This window comes from Mustelus asterias, chromosome 4 (genome assembly GCF_964213995.1).
Source record: "Mustelus asterias chromosome 4, sMusAst1.hap1.1, whole genome shotgun sequence".
Lineage (NCBI taxonomy): Eukaryota > Metazoa > Chordata > Chondrichthyes > Carcharhiniformes > Triakidae > Mustelus > Mustelus asterias.
The window spans coordinates 23,842,097-23,866,057 of record NC_135804.1 but is presented as its reverse complement, the minus strand read 5'-3'; the positions used below and the strand labels follow the sequence as shown (position 1 = coordinate 23,866,057).

Here is a 23,961-nt window from a genome sequence, read left to right as displayed (position 1 = left end):
AGTATTCTATTACATTCCTGGCTTATACCTTATAGGGGCTGGAAGGTTTTGGGAAGTCAGTCATTTATTGCAGAATGCCTGACCTCAGACCTGTTCTTGTAGCCATGGTATTTATGTGGCTGGTACAGTTAAGCTTCCGGTGAATGGTAAGCCACAGGATGTTAATGATGAGGGATTTTTCAATAGTAATGCTGTTGTTAAGATGGTTACATTATCTCTTATTGGAGATGGTCATTGTCTGGCAATTGTTTGCCATAAATGTTCCTTGCCATTTATCATACAGACATACAAAATAGGAGAAGTTGGTTATTTGGACCCTCAAACCTGCTCCACCATTCAACAAGATCATGGCTAATCTGTTTAGGTTTTGAATTCCACATTCTCCTCTATCCCAGAACACCGTTAATTCCCTTGCCCAACAAGAATCTATCTAATATTGCCTTAAAAATATTCAATGGCCCTGCCTCCACCACTTTCTGAAGCAGAGAGTTCCAAAGTTGCATAACCCTCTGAAATAAAAGATTTCTCCTTATCTCTGTCCTAAAAGAGCGACCCTAACTTTAGAACAGTACCCCCTAGTTCTGGCCTCACCAACAAGAGGAAGCATCCTTTCCATGTCCACCTTATTAAAGCTATTCAGGATCTTATATTTAAGTCACCTCTGACTCTTCTAAACTCCAGTGGAAACAAGCACTGTCTGTCTAATCTTTCTTCATAGACAACCCGCTCATTCCAGGTATCAATCTAGTAAACATTCTCTGAACCACTTCCAAAGCATTCACATCCTTCCTTAAATAAGGAGACCAAAACTGCACACAGTATTTAAGATGTAGTCTCACCAATGCCTTGTATAACTCAATCATAGCGTACTTACTTTTATGTTCAATTCTTCCCATAATAAAGGATAGTCTCCCATTAGCCTTCTATTAATTACTTGCTGTACCTGCATATCAATCTTTTGTCACACATGGACTAGAACAGTTAGATCCATCTGCAACTTGGAAATCTGCAGCTGATCTCCATTTAAGTAATATGTTGCATTTTTATTCTTCCTGCCAAAGTGAGCAACTTCACATTTTCCCACATTATACCCCACCTGCCAGATTCTTGCCCACTTACTCAACTTATCCATATCCATCTGCACCCTCCTTACATCCTCTTCAAAATATACTTTCTTATCTATCTGTCATCTGAAAATTTAGCAACCACGCCTTTGCTCACCTCATCTAAATCATTGATATGAATAGTAAGAGGTTGAGGCCTAGCACAGACCCCTGTGGAACTCCACTCATCACATCCTGTCAATCACAAAAAGGTCCCAATAATGCCTTCTCACTGTTTTCTGTCAGCCAGCCAATCTTCTATCCAGGCTAATGTGTTATCCCTTACACCATGCGCTTTTATCTTATGTAATACCCTTTGATGTGGCACCTTATAAAGTGCCTACTGGAAATCCAAGGAGAGTATGTATTTATCAGTCTAAGTCTGAATGTTGTCCAGGTCTTGTGGCCTGTAAACACAGGCTTTTTTATTACTTAAGAGATTCCAGATGGAACCGAACACTACAATCATTAGTAAACATCTCCATGCCTAACATTATTTTGAAGGGAAGATCATTGACAAAATAGCTGAAGATGTCTGGACTAGGATTCTGTTCTAAAAAAACCCTGAGCAATGTCCTGGACTGAAAGGGTTGGCTTCCAATAATCACAACCATCATTACACTATGTCTGACTGTAGCCAGTGAAGAGTTTCCCCTGATCCTCACTGCCTTCAGTTTCGCCAGTGTTCCTTGGTGTGACACTCAACAAAAGGCTGCTTTAATATTCAGGGCAGTCATTCTTACCTCATTTGAAATTCAACTCTTTTGTTCATGTTTGGAAAAAGGCTGTAATGACATCTTGGGAGCTGAGCGGTCTTGGCGGAACCCAACTAAGCATTGGTAAGCAGGTTATTGGTGACTTGACAGCACCATTAACAACACCTGTTATCGCTTTGTAGAATGATGGGGCAATAATTAGCTGGATTGGATTTGTCCTGCTTCTTATGGATAGGACATACCTGACTGATTCTCCACTTTGTCAGATAGATGCCAGTGTTATAGCTGCACTTGAACACTTCTGGTAGAGGCACAGCTAGTTCTAGATCACAGTTCTTCAGCATTATAGCTGAATGTTCTCAGGTTTCTAGCCTTTGCTGTATCCAGTGCACTCAGCCATTTCTTGATATTACACGGAGTGGATCAAATTGGCTGAAGACTGGCATACTGATGAAAATGGCATGATCAAAACTTAATTGCAAGATTGAAATAGCAAAACTTGCATCATCCAGTGCCTTTAGCATTGGAAAATGTTACAAGGCGGCTCACAGGAGCATAATCTGACAAAATTCAACACCACGCCAAAGGGCCTTGGTGCGATCATATCTGGAATACTGCCTACAGTTTTGGTCTCATTCTTTAAACAAAAATACAATTGTGTTAGAAGCAGTTCAGAGAAGGCTCACGTGACTCATTCCTGGGATGAGGGGTTTATCTTATGAAGAAAGGTTGAACAGGTTGGCCCTATGTACACTGGAGTTTAGAAGAATTAGAGGTAATCTTATTCAAACATTTAAGATCCAGGATGGTAGGGAGTGGGATAGCTTGATCTTGGTTTCAGATGAAGGTCGGCACAACATCGTGGGCCGAAGGGCCTGTTCTGTGCTGTACTGTTCTATGTTCTATGTTCTATCCCCAGCGGATTTGATAGGCTAGATACCAAGAGGATGCTTCCACTTGTGGGAGAGAGTAGAATCAGAGGACACAGTTTAAAAATAAGAGGTCTACTGTTTAAGACAGAGGTGAGGAGAATTCTTTTCTCTCAAAGGATCGTTAGTTTGTGGAATTCTCTTCCCCAAGAAACAGTGAAGGCTGGGTCATTGAATTTAGTCAAGGTAGAGTTAAATAGATTTTTTGAGAAACAAGGGAGTCAAGGGTTATGCGGGACCAGACAGCAAAGTGGGGCCACAACCAGGACAGCCATGATCTTACTGAATTGCAGAGCAGACTCCAAGGGCTGAATGATCTACTCCTAAGTCCTATATTCCTGTGCTCCCTATGAGAAAATATTAGGATGAGAGATTCAAATTGTGCTGGTGCTGAAAATCTGCAACTAAAACGGAAAACATTGGAAACATCTATGGATTAGGCAGTATCTCTAGAAAGAATAGACAAGCTAATGTTTCAGGTGTGGACCCTTCATCATATCTGGGATACTTCCAATGTAGAGTTCACATCTGAAATGTTAACTTATCTGTTCTCTCCAGAGATTCTGTTTGACCTCAATGCTTCAATACATTTCTCTTCTTGCTTTATAAACATGAAATCCAATTATTCTCAGGTTTTCTTCAGCACTTAAAAACATGTCCTAAACTATTAGCCTTAATCATCAGAATTTTCTTAATGAATGTTACTCATAAAACTTGGTGAAAATATCATTTTGCTTCAGCAACAGTCATGGTTTCACCATGGCAGTCAATTTTGTTTGTGACGTTCCATAAAGCACAATGCTGATGACTTTAATTCATTAAAAATATATACAATTGCTGAATCAATTACATGAACTCAGAATAAAGTGATATAATTTTCTTGGCAATGCTAGCGAACTGGTATCAGTAAGGTACAAATTAAAAGGAATACAGCTGAATATGGCTAAAGCAACAAAATCACGTAGATGGAAGGAAAAGCTTTTTGTGCCTCTTATATAAAACAATTTTAAATTTAACTTGGTTAAAATCATGTTGTGGGGTTTTAGTAACGAATATGTTTGGATGAAATTTTTCTATAAAGAAATTCAGCAAAGAATTTGCAAATGAAAAGTAAAACATGTTGAAACTTTCATTAAAAAGACAACAAATTTCATATCAATATGGTAAAACATCCAATGCTAATTTCCAGTGGAATAATTTCAACAAAAAGATCCATGTTACCAATAAGATACAGTGCAATTTCAGCCAGTGATTTTCATTCCCAATGCTGTCTGAACCAATGTACTATAACCAACATGTATCATCATCATCATCACCTCAGACCTCCAGTGCTAACAGAAGTTTAAAACAAGCAGAAAACCATTGATCCAACTCAGGCAGGACCCTCTGACCTTCTGAAGTGCTTTCTAATTTTAGGCAAAAGGGACCTCATATCAATTTCACATCCTGATATTACAATTCTGACTTTGCGTATTATTAATTGCATTGATGTGAAAGGATGAGCAAATAGTGTAAAATATACTGAAATATAAAATTTAAAGAGACATTTAAGTAAGGTTGTTAAATAAGGATTTAAAATAATTCCTGCAAAATTATTTTGCCCTTTTGTACAGCTATATACTGTTTTTTCAAAGTGCAGTTACAATTATAAGATGCAATATTTGACATAGCATTGGCATATTAATTTTGCAGAGTTTATTTATTAGTGTCACAAGTAGTCTTACATTAACACTGCAATGAAATTACTGTAAAAATCCCCTTGTCACAACACTCTGGCGCCTGTTCGGGTACACTGAGGGAGAATTCAGCATGGCCAATGCACCTAACCTGCATGTCGATCTCTCATTGTTCATTTTCTAAAATAATTATTCAGTACCTATGATAGCAATACTTTTTCTAAGTTCAGATACAGTCTAAGTTATTAAAGTCATTGCAGGGGCACTTTCCAGCTCAGTCAATGTTCCAAAAACGATGATGAATAAGAGTTAAAAGTTTGTAAGTGGCTAAAGTGGAAAATTGGGCGATCCGCAGCTGAATCAGAAACTAAACATGAGTTCACAAGTTGAGAAAAATATCAGAACATTGGATTGAAACTTGATGGTTCTAAAATTGATAATAATGACAGAATCATCTGCCCTACCAAAGCCTGCTTCCCTCTCGCACTCAAAATGATTATGTGTAAGATAAAATTCAGTTGATTTTTAAAATTTTAACTTCAAATTTAAAGATGGAAGAATAGCAAATTTGATTTCTAACACTTAGCCAGCTGTCTTGCATTGAGTCGAATGCATTTTCAAATCACTTTAAATGTTCCATTCCAGTTCTTAGAAGTTTTCTTATTTACAGTTTTGTCATAACAATCTTATTTTAATCCTAAAAAAGATAATGAACAATATTTTTAATATCAAGTTTATTTCGATTGCTCGATTCTTCGTGCATTAAATCATTTCAAAAGAACACTTGGAAAAGCTATTCCAATTTAATACAGGAATGTGTCGATATTCCCACAGTTTGAAAGTGACAAAACAGCTGTACGCATTGGAATATCTTCTGATTTAAACTTAAAAATCAGATTAAAAAGATATTGATCCAACATTTCCCCTTGTAATAACATATTTAAATTTCATATCGTCTTCAAAAGCAATTATCTATTTTGGTAAATATGCCACATTTTAATTTTGAGTTCCGCCATCCTATTTTGTAACTTATTGTAACACTTTCAGACAGATGCAGCCAGATCTAAATTATGCGGCTCATTTACATATTCTAGTTGTAGGGTACATGCAAATGAAGGTCGTTTACATAATGGATTCCTGTCATTGCTACCGCTCCTTTCTTTGCTCCTTATTCAGCAAGCTTTGATATCACAAGCCAAGTTCTTTTTCACTGAAAAAGGATTTTATTTTGTACAACATGCCTCCGATTTGTCAAGTAAATTCCTTCAGTAACCGTCAGAAATTATCTAAGTAAAACAGGTATCTATGTTCCAGCATTTCATTTCTTTCTTTTTCCTTAATTGCAGGAAATAACTTTGCCTTAATGAGGTACTTTATTTAAATTAGCACCTGAGCCAATTAGTCAGCTCTGACCTTGTCTTGCAAAGAAAAAAGGTTGCAGGAGAGTGGTATTTAAAAAATTTAAAAGCCTCTCCCCTTTGCCTCATCTTTTCAAATGTTAGGTAAAACAGCATGCTGATAATTACTTAATCAAATGTGACAGAAGGGACTAATTTACTGATTACAATAAAGCCCGAGGGTGTTATGACAAAAATTTCTCTACAACTTCATTCCAGCTTTTATTTAAATAGGCTTTGATTATTTATAACAAAATATCATTGCAACATATTGTAGCAGATGAGACTGTAAAGCGTTGTCTCCCATCAGCTATAGTCCAATAAGCAGTCGATGCTGTTCCTGCTGCTGCTGCGGGCTTCCCTGCGCCAGCACGGCAGTAATGCCAAGCTATTGGTGTGTTTACCCTTTGGGAATGTTAACTGTAATTCTTCAGCTTTTAAAATCAATTAACCCTTATGTTAATTAGTGTCAAGTCTATAGAAAGCCGCGCAAATGGCAAGAGCTGGCACACTGCCATCCATTCACTGGCAGCGCCACAGCTCTCTTGATAACAGCGGGTATGTTAGGGCCCGTATGTACGTCTGTCAGAACTGTTGAGCCAAGGGAGATTATCCAGACCCCTACAGCAAACACGAAGTCATATCTGAAGGCGCAACTGGCAGGATTACCATGCGCTCCACTGTAAATCCTTCCTCAGAGGACATGTTTCAAGTTGAAAACAAGGATGTGTGCACTGTCTGTGTTTAATCATCTTTTGCTTGGCCGTGCAGAAGCGACTGCGGATACTTTCCCCTCTTCGAAGACAAAAGCCGCCATGCCATCGACAGCCTTTTCGAAGGATGCCAGGAGATGAAAAAACAGTAGTAACGACATGGTGCCAGGGGCAATATGGCCAACTGTCAAAGCATGAGCCAGTGTTTTGTTCGATGTCGACTTGTTTTCTATTCGAGTTCATTTACAAAAACAATACCAACAAAAAAACAAAGGAACTATTTTGGAGTAATGCTTTCTATCCGATGCCATGGGGAATGACAGTGAACCAAGCGTACATGTCTGCATGGTACTGCCACTTGACAGAGGAAAAAAACAAAGATTTGTGTAAAAAAAACCTTTCATCTTACAAAAAATGGGAATAAAGGCAATTTTGGTGCTCACATACTTCCTGACAGGACAGTGGAGATTTACTGTTTAATCTGGAGCGTGTTTTTAACCATCAATTGACCCAGGTATACAAGGAAAATAAAAATCATACTCTTGCAGCAGGCAGGCAGCCTGAGATTTATCTGCATTCAGTGCTATCACCAGGGAGATGAATGGGCCGATCTGTAGCCTTTTACAAGATCCACTATGGGAATGAAGGAGGAGGGATGCCACAGAGACGTGTACAAACTTGAAGTGAGAAGGTTTAAAGGTGCTACTTGGATAAATCCTGCAGTACATTGAGTGGGAAAATGAAATGTTTCTCTCCATCTGGGAGGGAGTGCCTTTTACTTACGGTGGAAGTGTTGCCGTGGATCCCGAAAGGTGTTCAGTTGGCATCGCACGCAGCGTTACAGATGGGAGCTGAAAACAAAAGGGACAAAAAGTACAAAAGAAATTTTGAAAATAATTGCATATGGATTTTACAAAACAACATGGAACAGCAACAATGTAAGGGAATACTTCTGCAACTTCCTCAAGTGCCATACGTATGATGCAAATTGTATACACTGCCGACTCAACCTGCTGGTGATAGATTTTAACCTGGCATCTTCTGGGCAATTTATAATGAGTTCCGGATTTATCTTTTAATGTACATTCTCATTTTCAAGTATGTGCTTATGAATGTTAACGGAGGAGATTTTTGTTAACAATACATTTATGCTGTGGAAAGAATCTACGAGCGTTTGGCTGGAATACAATGGCAGCGGCGCCTGTGAAAACCGATGTTCAGGGGAAAAAGCTCTCTGCAGAGGGATAACGTTAAATGGGTCACGGGCTCTACCAGCTGCTAGGTTCCATACGCCGCAATCAAAGTGAATGTTCTAAAATTATTACAGTCAAACAGTCATGTGGTGGCAGTTAACGTCCCCAGTGTTTAATCATCTTACAGTAGAATGGTTTTATGCATATTTCATTTGCATATCATTAAGCTGGTTAAGCATGGGGTATTCAGAGTGGGATGAATACAATGCGAGTCTCATATGATCCATATCAGAGAAGCTAGTCTGCTCAATGGACTGCTTTTTTTCCCCTTTTTAATCCGCTGACTTTGTTACATCTGAGACACAGTGGCTGGAAATCATTGTGGATTTCTAATTTTATTATAACAGGAATTTGAAAAAAATTATATTCAAAATGATACGGCAAAGGAGATTTAAGGAAACGTGGATCCCTTTTATACGGAAATGTTGCTCTACAGGGAAGCTGTTCTAATAATTTCTTAATTTCTGTGAAAATAGAAACTTTTTTATAATTAAAAAGGAGAATGTTAGAAGTGAAGATTAATTGAAATGGTGGATCATTACCTTGCGACGTTTGTTTGTCTAAAAGTAAGAAAGAACACGCATCGACTATCTCTGCACAAATTAGCATGCATCTGATTTTAATAGCCACTATTAAACCATTAATGTGATTAATCAATTATTTCAGTCTGAAAGCCTATTATGCGTACACGACAGATACAGTGGGGTCTTTGTCACTTTCATACATGAATAACATAGTAATCGCAGGCCTTTGTGTATCTTCTCAATGGTTTAATTCATTCACCCCAACATTGCTTAGTTCTGGCAGATAACCAAAATTACTTCCTGGGAAAACTAAAAAGACAATTAAGCATGGAAATCTGTTGCTGATGTACAACACATGAATTCATTTGGAAATTAGGCCACTTTGTTCTTTCCTTCGCTCTCGCTTTTGTTTCCAATATTAATATTCAAATGAGGTACATCGTGACTCTACTGTACAATTAGCTGGCAAAAAAAACAGACACTGCTGACTGCGACATTTTGTGCAGTGAACATGCAGATGTCGCTGTTGTTCTTTACATGGGTATAATAATATGCAAAATAGCGAGCATCGCTTGGATACAAAATAATTTAAATTTTATTTCAAGAATTCTCTGCTTTTTCTTCTGGAGGAATGGATTTGTAAATGTAACTCGAATCAAATGGTGTTGGAATTCTGGAGCGTTTGCCATGGAATTATAAACATAATGACATAAGTGTGCATGCATTCATCTATTATAGTCCTGAATAGTACCAATTCAACTGCCTTTGAATGGATTTATCAATCTGGATAACCTTTTTCCCGTTTCTGAATATTTGATCTACTTTACATACATAACTGAATTACAGAAAAATCTCTCCAACGGCTTTCACTAATTTACCCAACGGATATTATCACTCAGTCACTGATGACTTTAACACCGTTGGTATTCAGGGCACCTCTTTTCACTGCTGTTGGTAAGATGGTACTTATTTATATGCATGCACTGACTTTGCGTCTTTGTAGATTGTCAAATTCTGTGCAAATGAAAAGTTAACACTTGAAACCTTAATGACATCTACATTCGCGAGCATTGAGTAATATTTGGAATGCTTACTATTAATACATAAGAGGCCTGCATATTCAATGAATGGTTTTTCAACAAGAGCAATCTGTAAGTGTGTTTGATGATGGCATTTTGTACCACGAGAAACCGTTTCTAAACATATTTCTCTGCAATTATACTGTTGGCAATCTATAATTCAGAGTACTATTCACTATTAACATGGAACAAATGGAAGCGATTGCTTTTATTGTCGAAAAGCTCTTAGGAATGTTTTTAAAAATACAAATATCCGATGCTATGTAAAGAAGATTCCTTTGTGAATACAAAATGTATTACAAGAAATGTTTTATGTAGATTCCCCATCAATGACAAGACATAGCCAATGTAAATTACATCACAGGCTTCCAGAAGGACAGAATGGTCCACATTGTATCAACCTTTGTTTAAAATGAACCATTCAAGCTCTCAGTAAAACATAGCTATTACATTTTGTGACAAGTTAAACTGAATCGGGCAAATTAGCTTAATGAAATAGCTATGTTTCCCCAACACAATGTACAAGTATTGTGCTGTTAAAGTCTCTTACATAAATAGCCTTTCTCATATTGAAAAAACAGTGAATTTTCAATGAATACAAGATTTTAAAACATAATTAAAAATTCCTGAAATGTAATTGATTTCATTCCTTACAAACCTTCCCAAACAATGGAAACGATGCAACATACTGTAAAGAAAAGTGAAAATACAAACGTGATAGAAATTTGGTATTCAATTAATAAACTAAAAATGCTGGAAGTATAGAGATCAGTCAACATCCAGTAAAACAGGAAAAAAACAAGTTACCATTTTTAACTGTTTGTTAAATACCATAATTTAAGAAGAACTGTTGTAACGCAAACTTGAACTTGTCTCTTTATGAGTGCTGACTGATTTGATGTGTATTTTTAGCATGGCAGTTTTCCTCTTTTTGTAAGTATTCACTCAATACTTTATGGCTAAAATAATTCAATTGACAAGAATGAACAAAAGTTCTCCAGAAAGTGATAAAGAACAAGTCTCCTGCTAGCCAATGGTATATTAGTCAGCTTTCCCATGCTGTTTGATGCACCAAAGTTTTGACATCATTGCATGGGAAGAATTTCCCTTTTAAATAAGTGTTGATTTCTGAAAATGAAACAACATCAAATTTCCAAAAAGCTGATACCAAAGACACTTTTCTGTATATAAAAAAATCTTATCTGTAGTAGGACAATCAGCAGCCATGTATTTGACTCTAGTCAATAATGTTAAGTGGTAGGTTCTAAGGGATTTTTTACATCCATGAAGAACAGCACGAGGAATTGGTCTGCTCTTTATGGATGTTAAATATAAATAAAACTTTGCAAGACATAGAATCCTCCAGAAATTTCATCTTTGGAGTCAGATGAAGGGCTTTCTACGCTACATACTAATCCAATTTCAGAGTTTCACCATAATTTCATAATAGGTGTGACTTTTTAAAGGACAATAGATTGAAACTTGGCGATAAATCTCAAGTCATAGATAGAACTTCATTCAAGGGAACCTAAAAAGTAATACTTACTCCTAAACCCATATGTAATATGTAATCACCTTTTTGAATGCATTCATTAATTTGATTTTCCTATTTATGCAGTATCACTGTGCAGGTTACTTGAAGAACAAGTTGGTAAAGAGGAATCTTGTGCAGCACATGCATATCTCTGGTATCAAGAAGAATTACATGTTTAAAGAGTGATTGTTGGTGTTGCTTTTCCCAAGGTCTCTAAGCATTCAGCATTTGATTAAGTACATGATAGAGATGAAGAAAAGTGGTCTTTTGACAACAAAATGCTTCTAACATCAGTACTTTAAAAAAATTATTTCATGACATGGCATCGCTGGCTAAGCTAGCGTTTATTGCGCGTCCCTAATTGCCTTTAAGGAGGTGATGGTATTTTGCCTTCTTAAACTGTTGAAGTCTATGTGTTCTAGGGACACCCACAGTGCTATTAAGAAGGGAGTTCCAGATTTTGACCCAGCGACAGTAAAGGAATGGCGATCTAGTTCCAAGTCAAGGACGGTATGTGAATTGGAGAGGAACTTGCAGGTGGTGCTGTTACAATGCATCTGCTGATCTTGTCTTTCTAAGTGGTTGCAATAACTCGAGGTGACTGGTTGTGGCAAAAACTAAGGATTTATTGATAAGAAGAACGATACACAACGAAGGGTTTAACAGCATAACAATGCAGGTCTATCCTAACAACACCCTGACTCCAACTGAAACCCTCCAGCCCCGGGATTGGCCCAGATTCGATCACACGCACCCCATTGGCTTCAGCCCGGTCACATGGCCCATGAAGGACCACCCCTTAAAGAGGCCATGCCACCACACTCCTCCCCCCTAACTTTTTGGACTACCTATGATAAAACAAAAAGAAAAACAGTTAGCACATAGGCAGAGAAACAACAATATTACAGAAGGGACACCAATGGAAAACAGTTCATAACGTCAGCTGGTCCAGACCCTTGCGGAACGTTGCAACTCTGTCAGGGGTTCTTCAGCAGCAGAAAGCACAGGATCCACTGATGGAGCGGACGTGCTACTCCCATCAGGAGCTAGGCCTTTGCCAGCCCCATCTTCTGCCTCAGCCACCAAAGCTAAAAGCTGCCTTGGCCCCACCATGGACATGGAACTGTTTTATTGATACAAACTTGATGCGGGGCACACTTGCTCATCACCTGGAACTGGCTCCACGCTCTTGTGTTAGTGGTAAACATGCTTCATAACTCGACAGTCCTGTGCCTCCACTACATATGAGACTGGCCCTGTTTTCTCTACAACTCTCCCTGGCACCCAGGCAAGTCCGCCACCAAACCTCTGTGCCAACATGAGGTCCCCCACATTAAACAATCTGTCCCCTCTCTGAGAGTTGTAATACTCTTTCTGAGAGGCTTGCCTAGTTTCCACCCTCCCCGACCACTTTGGAAACACCAAGTCCAAACAAGTACTCAGCACCCACTCATGAGCAACACTGCAGCCATACCTCAATGGTGGTGTACGGTGTAGTGTGGGACAGCAAAACACTTGCCAATCGCAATGGCAACGGCCTATGAGACTGCTTTTTCATGGAAGCTTTGAATGTCTGCATGGCTCACTCCGCAAGCCCATCTGAGGCAGAATGGTAGGGGGCTAATCTATCATGACGAATGCCATTAGATTTGACAAAAGTCTGAAATTCATCTGCTGTGAATGCTGTTCTGTTGTCCGATACTAACATTTTGGGAAGACGATGGATTGCAAAGATTTGCCTCAGTTTCTCAATAGTGGATGTGGTGGATCTCATGAGCTGAACGTCTAGCCGCTTGGAATGGGCAGATCAGGAATATGTGCCCCAAAAAAGCCCAGCAAATTCTACATGATGCCCCGACCACGGACAAACCGGCCATTCCCATGTTTGCTGGTGGAGGTAATACTTGCTGACAACTTTCACACTGCCCAACTATTTGTTTAATGTCTCTTGTCAATATCAGACATAACTTCTGGCCAGTGCTTTCATTCTGCTCTGGCCAGGATGGGCATCATGTAACTCTTGGAGCAGGGGCAGTTGCCCCGGTGGTGTTACAATGACAAGGGCCCCCCACAATCGCACTCCACCTTTGCAGGTTATCCCGTCCCTGCCTTGTCGAAGTGCCATCCTGTCAGTACCATTTTCTTGACCTTTGCTGACAACGGATCCAGATCTGTCCACGATTTAATATGAGTTGCTGAAATAGGCAAAGTGTCCAAAAAATGTAGAGCCAATACTGTTTCCTGTGGAACAGGCAGTGTCAGTATGGTGTGTAGGGGAAGGTGGCTCAATGAATCCACATTTGAAATCTGTGTTCTTAGCCTATGCTGAAAGGTATAACTGTGTGCTGCTAGCAGCAAAGCTCATTTCTGCCTCTAGCCAAGGCAAGAGGTGGCACTGCCTTATCCTTTTGGAAAAGGCCCAACAATGGCTTATGGGTCTGACACAATAGTAAAAAGCCAACCATAGACGTATTGGTGAAATTTCTTCACTGCTTAGATGATTGCTAGGCTTTCTTTATTGATTTGTGAGTACATTTCCTCAATGTCTGACAAAGTCCTTAAAGCAAATCCAATTGGCATGGTCACCCCATCTGCCATTCTACGGACAGAAATGCTCCAACTCCATATGGTGCGGCATCACAACTACTGTTGGCTTGCTTGGGTCAAAGTGTATGAGAAGTATTAACAACTGTAAAGCCTGTCTGACCTTTACAAAGCTTCTGCTTGCATGTCTTCCCACTTCCAATGCTGATGATTTTTTAAAAGCTGGTGTGGGGAGGGAACAGAATTGATATATTTGGCAGAAATATTCCATAGCCATTGGCTATTCCTAAGAAAGATTTCAGTTCTGTCACATTCCACAGTTTTGGCAATCCTTTAATAGCTTTCACCTTATCTTTGAGAATGCAACTCCTTTGCATCCACTTTGAACCCGAGGTATGTAACCTCTTCAGCTTGGAAAACACATTTCTCCTGCTTCAACTGTATGCTGGCTTCCTTATTAAACCTTTTAAGGACCTCTTCCAGGTTTGCAGCATGGTCTTCAGGAGACGCACCTGTAATTAGGACATCGTCCAAATATACCACCACTTTGGGAATTCCCTGTAACAGGCACTCCATAGAGCATTGAAAAATGGCACAGGCTGACAAGACACCAAATGGCAATCTGGTGTACTGACATTACCTCTCGTGGGTATTTATTGTAACGAACGTTCTGGAGTCCTCTTCCAGTTCTAGTTGCTGATAAGCCTGATTTAGTTCTAGCATAGTGTATTTGAGGCCCCTTGCTAACTTAGTATAGAGGTCCTCTATCTCGGGAATGAGGTAATGATCCAGCTGGGCTCCTCTGTTCATCGTCACTTTACAGTCCCCACAGATCCTCATAGTACGGTCCGGTTTCAGGACAGAGACATTGGGCACAGCCCATTTTGAAAACTGTATTGGCTTGATGATGCCCATGTCTTCCAGTCTTTTTGGTTCGACCTCGACTTTCTGATGGTTCAGGGCAAGCTCAGAAAAACCGAGGGGTAGCCTTGGGGTTCAAGTAAATTTTAGCTTTAACCCCTTTTATTCGACCAAGTTCCCTCTGGAACATTTCCTAATATTTACACAGGAGTTCCTGGAATCCTCCGGCGCGGACCTTAAATATTTTGAGCAAATCCAGTTTTATTTGTTTTAACCAGTCCCACTCCATGAGACTGGGCCTCTGTCCTTCAATCAGCATGATGGGCAGTGAAGCAGATTGGCTTCTGTACGATACCGGCAAAGAGGTTGTCCCTGATATTCTTCCTGTTTCTCCAGTATATGTTGTCAAGATCACCTCAGAATGGCTGAGACTTAAGAGCTGTAGTCCTTTCTGGAGATGCTTGAATGTCTTTCCCCGATGACAGTGGCCACTGTACAGGTGTCAACCTTCATCTTCAGGGGGTGGCCATTTACCATTAGGATTATCTCTATAGATAGCACCTTGCTGAGTTGGACTTGATTCAGTGTGTAAACCTCAGATCCCTCTTTTGGTTCATCGCCAGCTTACTTACAGGGATTACACCAATCACTTCCTTTTTATTTAGGAGTATTCTGCTTCGTTCTACACCTTGCTTGCAGGTGACACTTCTTTTTACAATTGAAGCAGATAAAATTTTTGTGTTGGCACGTCTCTTGGGGATGGTCTCCTCCAGACCAAAAACATACCTCAGTCCCTGGTGCTGAACGACTCTCTCAGGCTCCGATGTGTCCTCATTCAAGCTATTCCGAGCAGCAGCCATTTCCCACCACAACGGGTTCACCTCATTCAGCACACCTTGCTCAGCGCCCTCAGCAGTCTGGGCCATATCTATTAGTTTCAGCAGGCAGTTTCTTTTGGGTGTTTGGGTTATTGATCCCACATACTAAACGGTCCCCCAACATGTCTCCCAACAAAAGCCCGAACTTGCCAGTTGTCAAAGTCTGGCCACGAAGCTAGAGGTTGTCTCTCCTGGCTCTCTAACCACAAAATGAAATGATTATGTTTGCATGATTATGCAATGTTGGGGCTTATAGTGAACTTTAACTAAGCTGACTAATTGGTCGAAAGTTTTTGTGTCCAGAACTTCGGGTGATGTCAAACTCCTCATCCGGCTGTAAATCTGTGGGCCACAGACTGTGAGCAGTACCACCTTTTGTTTTCCCTCAGCTGACATTTCGTTTGCCATGAAAAAATACAGCAACTTCTCAATGTACTGCCCCAACTCTCGATCCTGGGGTCAAATGGTTCTATCTTCCCAAATGATGACATCCTAAGATGGAATTTTTACTTTTTTCCACTGTGGCTTCGAGTGATCACTCTCCTCCCCTCCAACTCTGCACTGTGGGCTTTCAACAACTAATCTGGTTTTTCCTTGTTGCTAGTGTAATAACTCGAGGTGGTTCAATGTGGTAAAAACTAACTAAAGATTTATGGATAAGAAGAACTATATACAACAAAGGGTTTAACAGCACAATACAGGTCTACTCCAAATGACGCCCTGACTCCAACTGAAGCCCTCCCGCCCCATTAATTATCACCCTCTCTCCCAATTGGCCCAGCTTTACACACTTGCACTCCATTATCACTGGCCTGGTCACGTGACCTGTGAAGGAACGCCCCTTAAAGGGGCCATGCTATCACAATGATAGAGATTGCAGGTTTGGAAGGTGCTGTCAAAGGAGCCTTTCTAAGTTGCTGTAGATGGTACCTACTGCTGCCACTGTGCATCAGTGGTGGAGATTGTGAAACTAGAAGGTGGTGGATGGGGCTGAAGTGGTATGAAACAGTAGTGCTGCCATCAGTAAATATAGTATGTCTACTAAACCCAGTGATTCCTGAGCATTTTGATCTTAGCGCTAAATGTCAGAAAGAGAACACAACATTTTTTCATGTTTGCTGAAGTCTAAGTGTTACACATTTTTAAGACTAAACTACCAAATGACAAAAAAGGCGTCCAAGCATGAAGCGGGAGAATAGTTAGGGATGCATGTCATGGATTTGCCTAATAACAACAAGACTCAGAATTAATGATGGGATGTAATCTACCTAACAACAAGGGAGAATCTGCCTAATAGCAGCATCAGCCCACATTCAAAGGGACTGATGTGATGCATTCTTGTCCCAGTAACGAAATTAGCAGACATCTGGATAAGATGCAAATGGCCCTATCATCAGGAAGCAGTTTACTGAGATGACTGAAAGAGCAGGGGAGGCATACAGATGCTAATTTGCGGGAGGCTGGAATATTGGAGAGATAGATAGGCCCCCATACGGCAAAAAGAATCAAAGAGAGCCAGGGCTATCATTGTCAACTCCTGCGGATCAGAAAGGCTGGTTTAACATCTCACTGGAAGGCCAATTCAACATCTCAGTGGAAGGCCAGTTTTACATCCTCCTGATATTGTGTGGGAACTATAAGCTGGATTTAACTTATAGATTTGTTTAAGATAGTTGTGGTTTGGGGAACGGGGAAGTTTTTCTGAGTTCAGGTATCAGGAATATAGATTGGAAGAAAGGATAATTTCTAGATAAAACTGCGTATATGTGTATTACTCCAGTGTTTACGTGTCTTATAGAATTATAGTCCTGTTTGTGTGTATTTATCTGTTCTTTCATTTAATAAATAGCCTTTAGTAATTGGTACACTATGACTACCGCTTCACGGGTGGTTTCACATGGTTCCTCACATCATTTCAAAACGAATAATCTACACCACAACAGGCTGGTCTGTAATGTTGAGACACCCTTGCAGATAACATCAGCGTGGTTGGTAACAATGTGCAATGTAATGAATTACAAAGCAGAGCCTTAAACTCATGAACAAAACAAGTTTCATATTTGATCTTCATTCATAAATGTTATCAGGCAATAAGAATGTATGAATTACTTTAGCACACATGGTCAAGAAAGGAGGGTGAAAATACAAATATTGGTAGATATCTAATGTACAGATATAACTGAATAAGCTGTGATTTCCCCATGAACCAAAAATCCAGGGTGATGAGGACAAATGATGCTCCATAAAACTTAGTTTTTATTTCTTTGAGTAAAACGGATTGGGGTGATCTTATCAAGTGTTTAAAATGTTAAATGCTGTTAGGGTAGTTACGGAGAAATGATTTCCTCTGGCGGGGGACTCAAAAATAAAAGTACATCATCTTAAAGTGAAATCTAGGCCACTTAGGAGCAAAATCAGGAAGCACTTTTCACATAAAGAGTTATAGAAATTTGGAACCCTCGCTCCCAAACGGCTGTGGATGACAGGACAATTGGAGCTTTCAGATTAAAAATTTTCTTTGGTAAGAGTATAAAGGGAATTTGGAACAAAGGCAGGAAGATGAATTTAAGGTAAAGACCAGTCATGATTTAACTTTAATGGTGGAGCAAAAGATTGAATGACCTACTGTTATTCCTAATTTTCCTATGTGAGCAAAGTACTTAGCAGGAAGAATGGGAGGAGAATTAAGCTCAACTGCTAAATTCTACAAACCACAGGAAGATGGAAAATGTGTGCTTAATCTTGGTCTTTCAGATACGCTGCCAGGTGTAGCTATCCTTGCTCTCCAAATCCTAGTGATTGTAGCAGCGCCCCAGGCCCACATACCCATTAGCAGCACCAGCTCAAACATGGGATACAGTGGTGCCAATAGTTCCAGCAGTAATTTCCCTCCAGGTCTGAGACCCTAGACTAAAGCTGACAGCAGGTCATGCCTAAATCTCATTCAATTCAATATCATCAACTATACGGAGGAAGGTATACAGTGAAGATCCCAGAAAATATACAAGGATCATTACTGTTTATGATATATATTAATGACTTGTGTTTGTGAGTAAAGGGCACAATTTCAAAAATTGCAGTATTAACAAAGAGGAAAATAGCCAAGAGTTCAAGAGGATATGGACAGGCTGGTGGAATTGGTGAACACATGGGAGATGAAATTCAATACAGAAAAGTGTGAAGCAAATGGTGTGATCTTAACAGAGAGACCTGGAGGTATTTATGCACAAATCTCAGAAGGTGGCAAGACAGGTTAGCAAAATGTTAATAAAGTATATGAGATCCTGAGTTTTATCAGTAGAGTCAAAGGGTACGAAAGACAGGAAGTTATGCTAAACTTATATAAAACACTAATTTGGCCCAGCTAGAGTATCATATCCAATTCTGGGCATGGGCATTATCTATTAGAAAATATGTTATGGCTGAAGAAAGGATACAGAATAAAAGGACTTGAATGGTTCCAGGGACGAGGGATTAGTTACATGGATAACTTGAAGAAACTGGTCTCCTTAGAGCAGTAAAAGCTAAGAGGACATTGGAAAGAGATAGAGTCATACAGGTTTAAAGCATGGAAACAGGCCCTTTGGCCCAACTTGTCCATGCCGCCCTTTTTTTTTTAAAACCCCGAAGCTAATCCCAATTGCCTGCATTTGGCCCATATCCCTCTATACCCATCGTGCCCATGTAACTATCTAAATGCTTTTAAAAAGATAAAATTGTACCCGCCTCTACTACTACCTCTGGCAGCTTGTTCCAGACACTCACCACCCTCTGTGTGAAAGAATTGCCCCTCTGGACACTTTTGTATCTCTCCCTTCTCACCTTAAACCTAGGCCCTCTAGTTTTAGACTCCCCTACCTTTGGGAAAAGATATTGACTATCTACCTTGTCTATGCCCCTTATTATTTTATAGACCTCTACAAGGTCACCCCTCAGCCTCCTACGCTCCAGAGAAAAAAGTCCCAGTCTATTCAGCCTCTCCTTATAACTCAATCCATCTTTAAAATCATGAAGGCTTTAGATAGAGCAAATAGATAGAAATGGTGTCCAATGGCTATAGGGTCAATAACCAGGAGACACAGATTCAAGGGAATTGGCAGAAGAACCAAAGGCAAACAATGAAAATATTTTCCCATAATGAGTGGCGGCACGATGGCACAGTGGTTAGCAATGCCGGCCTTGGGTCACTGTCTGTGTGAAGTTTGCACATTCTCCCTCTGTCCGCGTGGGTTTCCTCCGGGTGCTCTGGTTTCCTCCCACAGTCCAAAGATGTGCGGATTAGGTTGATTGGCCATGCTAAATTGCTCATTAGTATCAGGGGTAAATAAGTGGGGTTATGGGGATTGGACCTGGGTGGGATTGTGGTCGGTGCAGACTCAATGGACCAACTGGCCTCCTTCTTCACTGTAGGGATTCTATGATTCTATAATTCTATGAGTGGATAGGATTTGGAATGCTCTGCCAGATAAGGTGATGGATACAGACTCAATGAAACCCTTGAAAAGGGAATTGAATAAATTCTTGAAAGAAAAAAAATGCAGGGATCTGGAGAAAATTGAGGCTAATAAATTGCTCCTTGAAAGCGTTGGGATAGACTTGTTTGGTCGAATGGCCTCATTCTGTGCTGTACTATCCTATAATTGTGCGTTCAAATGTTATTCGCATCAAATGTGATAAAAGAATTGCAGACGTATTCATGAGATATAATTTTCCAGGCTAAAATAAATAGCCTCAACTAAACTTTAATTTTTCCGTGGGAGGCAATTTTAATTAATGAAACTGCTCAAAGGAGCTTGTGCAATCAAGAGATCCACATACAATCTTGCTTTCAACAAAAAAAAACGGGCCAAAGTTACACAGGATGCTTTTTGAGAGCAGAGCCCAGATGGGTTGAGACAAAGCATCTGCCTGCTTGTCAGTTGCACCTGTGACTTCATAATAAATTACAGGACTATCTCATTTGAAAAGCTTGGACAGGTACCTGAAGCATTAAAAAACACAACTGTGGAACTCACCACAGATGGGGGAAGTAAGTAAATGTGTAGCAGAGTTCAGCAGACCACATGGCATTGCCAAGTGAAAGGCATTTTAAAAAAAATCATTTCTTTCATAGACAATTGTAGTCAGGAAACTTGGAACTTCACCATTTTGAAATTCCATTGCTGCTCTTGGCAAAGCTTGAGTGATAGTCACCCCCAGTGACTTCCCACAATCTGTCATTAAGTGCAAAAAATTGGGAATCCTGCTGTACGATGCAATTCCCGCATACACCTTCATCCACCCATTAATGAATGGATGCATAATGTAATCAAGTGGATGTATTACATGTCCATCCTCAAATGGATAGAAAGTTTAACAAATAGAAAATGCAGATACCACATTGGATGAGGTCAAGTAGCTTTCTTCAGTTCAGGCAATAAGATGGGTTTCCATGCAACTAGACAAAGGCTGAAGTAACTGACAAAGAAGAGAATGCAACGGTAGCCAGAGACATGTGAGCGTTTACAGAAACCAAAGAGCCCATGTAGCCTCATTGATTTTGCAAACACTTAGCTAAAGGAAACATTTGGTCATCTCGTTGTTAATGTTGGTCAGGGAGCTGTAAGTAGTAGGAGCAGTTCTGGGATCCATGGAGGAGGTAGCAGGATAGAACACTAAGAATACCTATGAAACATGGTCATGTTTCCAGAAAAGATCACAAAATGTTAATGACTGAAATCAATCAAAGCTGAAACTTTAGGTATTGGCCCTATTGTATGTCTTTGGGATAAGGCTTGTTGGTACATTGCTTTTTGTCTCTGGATCAAACAGAATTGTGCCTTCTGTGGTGTTGTAATATTTGATATGTTTTATTTTCTTTGATTGCTTATATTTAAAACAGATCACTCGTAAACAGAATATTGATTCTTGGGCCGCGATTCTTGCATCCTGCTGCAGGCTGGGAGAATCTCGCAGTGGGCGATGCGCAGGATTTGCTCATGCATTCCCACCACAATAGCGTCGCCCAGTGCCGGATTTATGGCGGCGTCAGCTCCGCGCCGGAAATCGGCCGGGGGCGTGGAAATAATTTAAGTACTTATTTAAATATATTTAAAATATGATTAGCGGGCCTGGAGACTTCAGCCTCTCCTCCCCCCCGCCAGAGTGGTTCACTCCAACATGGTTTAAAGTAGCTCCCCACTTGCGGGGAACTAGCGGCCCGTCCCTGCTGCGGTGAAGGGGGAGCAATCGGGGCCCCCGCAGAGGGTCGGGCGGCAGGGGGGTAGTGCCCCCTGGGCATTGGCACACTGGCAGTGCCAGTATGTGCCCCCTGGCACTTCCCATCGGGCAAAGTGCCAATGCCCAGGGGGCACCTTGTCACTGCCCATCAGGCATAGGAGTGCCAAGGTGGTGGGGCATATGGGTGCGTGGCACAAGGGGTGTTGGGCACCTGTTGCTCCTGTTGGGGGTGAGGCCTAAGGGGTGATCAGTGGGGGGTGGGGGGTCCCGCTGCCACTCTGCATAGGGATCAGTGGGGGAAGAAGGGAGGCCAAAGATCGTGTCGGTGGGGGCTGGAGATCACGGCGGGCCGGGAAGGTGGGATCGGGGCGCCAACGATCCGGCCATGATTTGATTTGATTTATTATCGTCACATGTATTAGTATACAGTGAAAAGTATTGTTTCTTGCTTGCTAAACAGATAAAGCATACCATTTATAGAGAAGGAAAGGAGAGAGTACAGAATGTAGTGTTACAGTCATAGCTAGGGTGTAGAGAAAGATCAACTTAATGCGAGGTAGGTCCATTCAAAAGTCTGATGGCAACAGGAAAGAAGCTGTTCTTGAGGCGGTTGGTAAGTGACCTCAGACTTTGTATCTTTTTCCCGACAGAAGAATGTGGAAGAGAGAATGTCCGGGCTGCATGGAGTCCTTAATTATGCTGGCTGCTTTTCCGAGGCAGTGGGAAGTGTAGATAGAGTCAATGGACGGAAGGCTGGTTTGCGTGATGGACTGGGCTTCATTCATGACCCTTTGCAGTTCCTTGGACAGAGCAGGAGCCATACTAAGCTGTGATACAACTAGAAAGAATGCTTTCTATGGTGCATCGGTAAAGGTTGATGAGAATCGTAGCTGACATGCCAAATTTCCTTAGTCTTCTGAGAAAGTAGAGATGTTGGTGGGCTTTCTTAACTATAGTGTTGGCATGCAGGGACCAGGACAGGTTGGTGGTGATCTGGGCACCTAAAGTCTGGAAGCTCTGTTGGTTAGGTTGGTCTTCTATTTTGACTTGGCTGCACAAGTAGTGACAATGGTTACTTGATTACTTGGCTCATGGAATGTACCGCAGGCATTTTATCCTATTGTTAGAGTTTCTCTGATGAGGGTAAATGCGTCGAATGTCATTGATGGCATTCCTTGGGGTGCCTAGACAGGGGCAGTTCGCTTTGTTCAATGTATAAGAGTGAAGAGAGTATTTTTGACATGTTGGTCCTTATTCTGGTGTGTCATTGAGTAGATTAAGGTGTAATGGCTGTGCTTATCTGGATTAGGTAGAGGATATGTTGGGCAAGTCCAGATAAGCACAGCCATTACACCTTAATCTACTCAATGACACACCAGAATAAGGACCAACATGTCAAAAATACTCTCTTCACTCTTATACATTGAACAAAGCGAACTGCCCCTGTCTAGGCACCCCCCCCGAGATGTTCCCTTTTGGGGCTTCTGGACTGCTCTTCTTCTTGAGATTTGGTTCCCCTCGGGATGTAGTGTCCTAAGATAAAGGCAAAATACTGCGGTTGCTGGAATCTGAAACAAAAACAAAAAAAGCTGGAAAATCTCGGCAGATCTGACAGCATCTGTGAAGAGAGAATAGAGCTAATGTTTAGAGTCTGGATGGCCCTTCGTCAGAGCAGAGCAGTGCTCTGACGAAGGGTCACCCAGACTCGAAACATTGGCAGTATTGTCTCTCCACGGATGTAGTATCCTGTTGGATGCAGGGCCTGAGTGCAAGTTTGGTTGCTTTTGTTGAGCGTTGTTGAAGTCTTTCTTTGGTTGGAGATTATGTTGTTGGAAGAGTACATCGCCTCTTCCAAGTGGTCTTATATGGAGCCTCCCAATTTGGCCACCTTCTTGAGGTTCTGTCTCCCCTTGGGGACAGTGGCCTGTTTCACGTGGGGTTGTTTCTGGCATTCTTCCTGCAAAAGTGTGTTCACAAAGACCATGAATAGCGTCTATGGGATAATCCTGATGTTCCTCTCTCTTTGGTGTTTCCTTTCTTTATCCGGGTTGTGGGGTGCTGATTTAGGCTTTGATTTGTTATGGTTAATCCTACAATGTTTCCCTTATCTAATTGGAAGGAGGAGAGTTGTCTCTCTCCCTAAGATATCCTGGGGAATGATGTCCTGATGATTATTCTTCTCCTTGTCGATCAGATTTCCTTGGTGAAAAATGGTTTCAGTTCTCCGGTGATGAGGAGCCTGGTCGGTACCTCTAATATGGCTGGAGTGGAAGGATGTTTGTTGTGCTGCAAGCCTAGGCAAAGTGTATGAATCCTTGCTCGGAGGTCATGGGATGTTGAGTTAGGCCCCAGTTGGCTGCGTATTATCCCATAAGGGGCCCCATATATTGTGTAGCTCTGCCCATTATCCGGTGGAGGAGGGCGTGCACCATGGGGCTGTGTGCTCATGGCTTTATTCTGTTATCCTGAGATTCCCCCACTCTTTCTGGTATCTTTTCATTCTCCGTACGAGAGGAAATACTGACCGCAACGATT

At 40.9% G+C, this 23,961-nt stretch overlaps 1 protein-coding gene across 1 annotated transcript in view; it reads right to left on the bottom strand.

Moving 5' to 3' along the window:
• LOC144493033 (uncharacterized) overlaps positions 1 to 23,961 on the bottom strand; it is a 364,898-nt gene that overhangs the window by 179,062 nt on the left and 161,875 nt on the right. Inside the window, exon 6 of the mRNA XM_078211846.1 lies at positions 7,318 to 7,385. Coding sequence (XP_078067972.1) covers positions 7,318 to 7,385 — 68 coding nt within the window. The remainder of the gene's footprint in view (positions 1 to 7,317; positions 7,386 to 23,961) is intronic.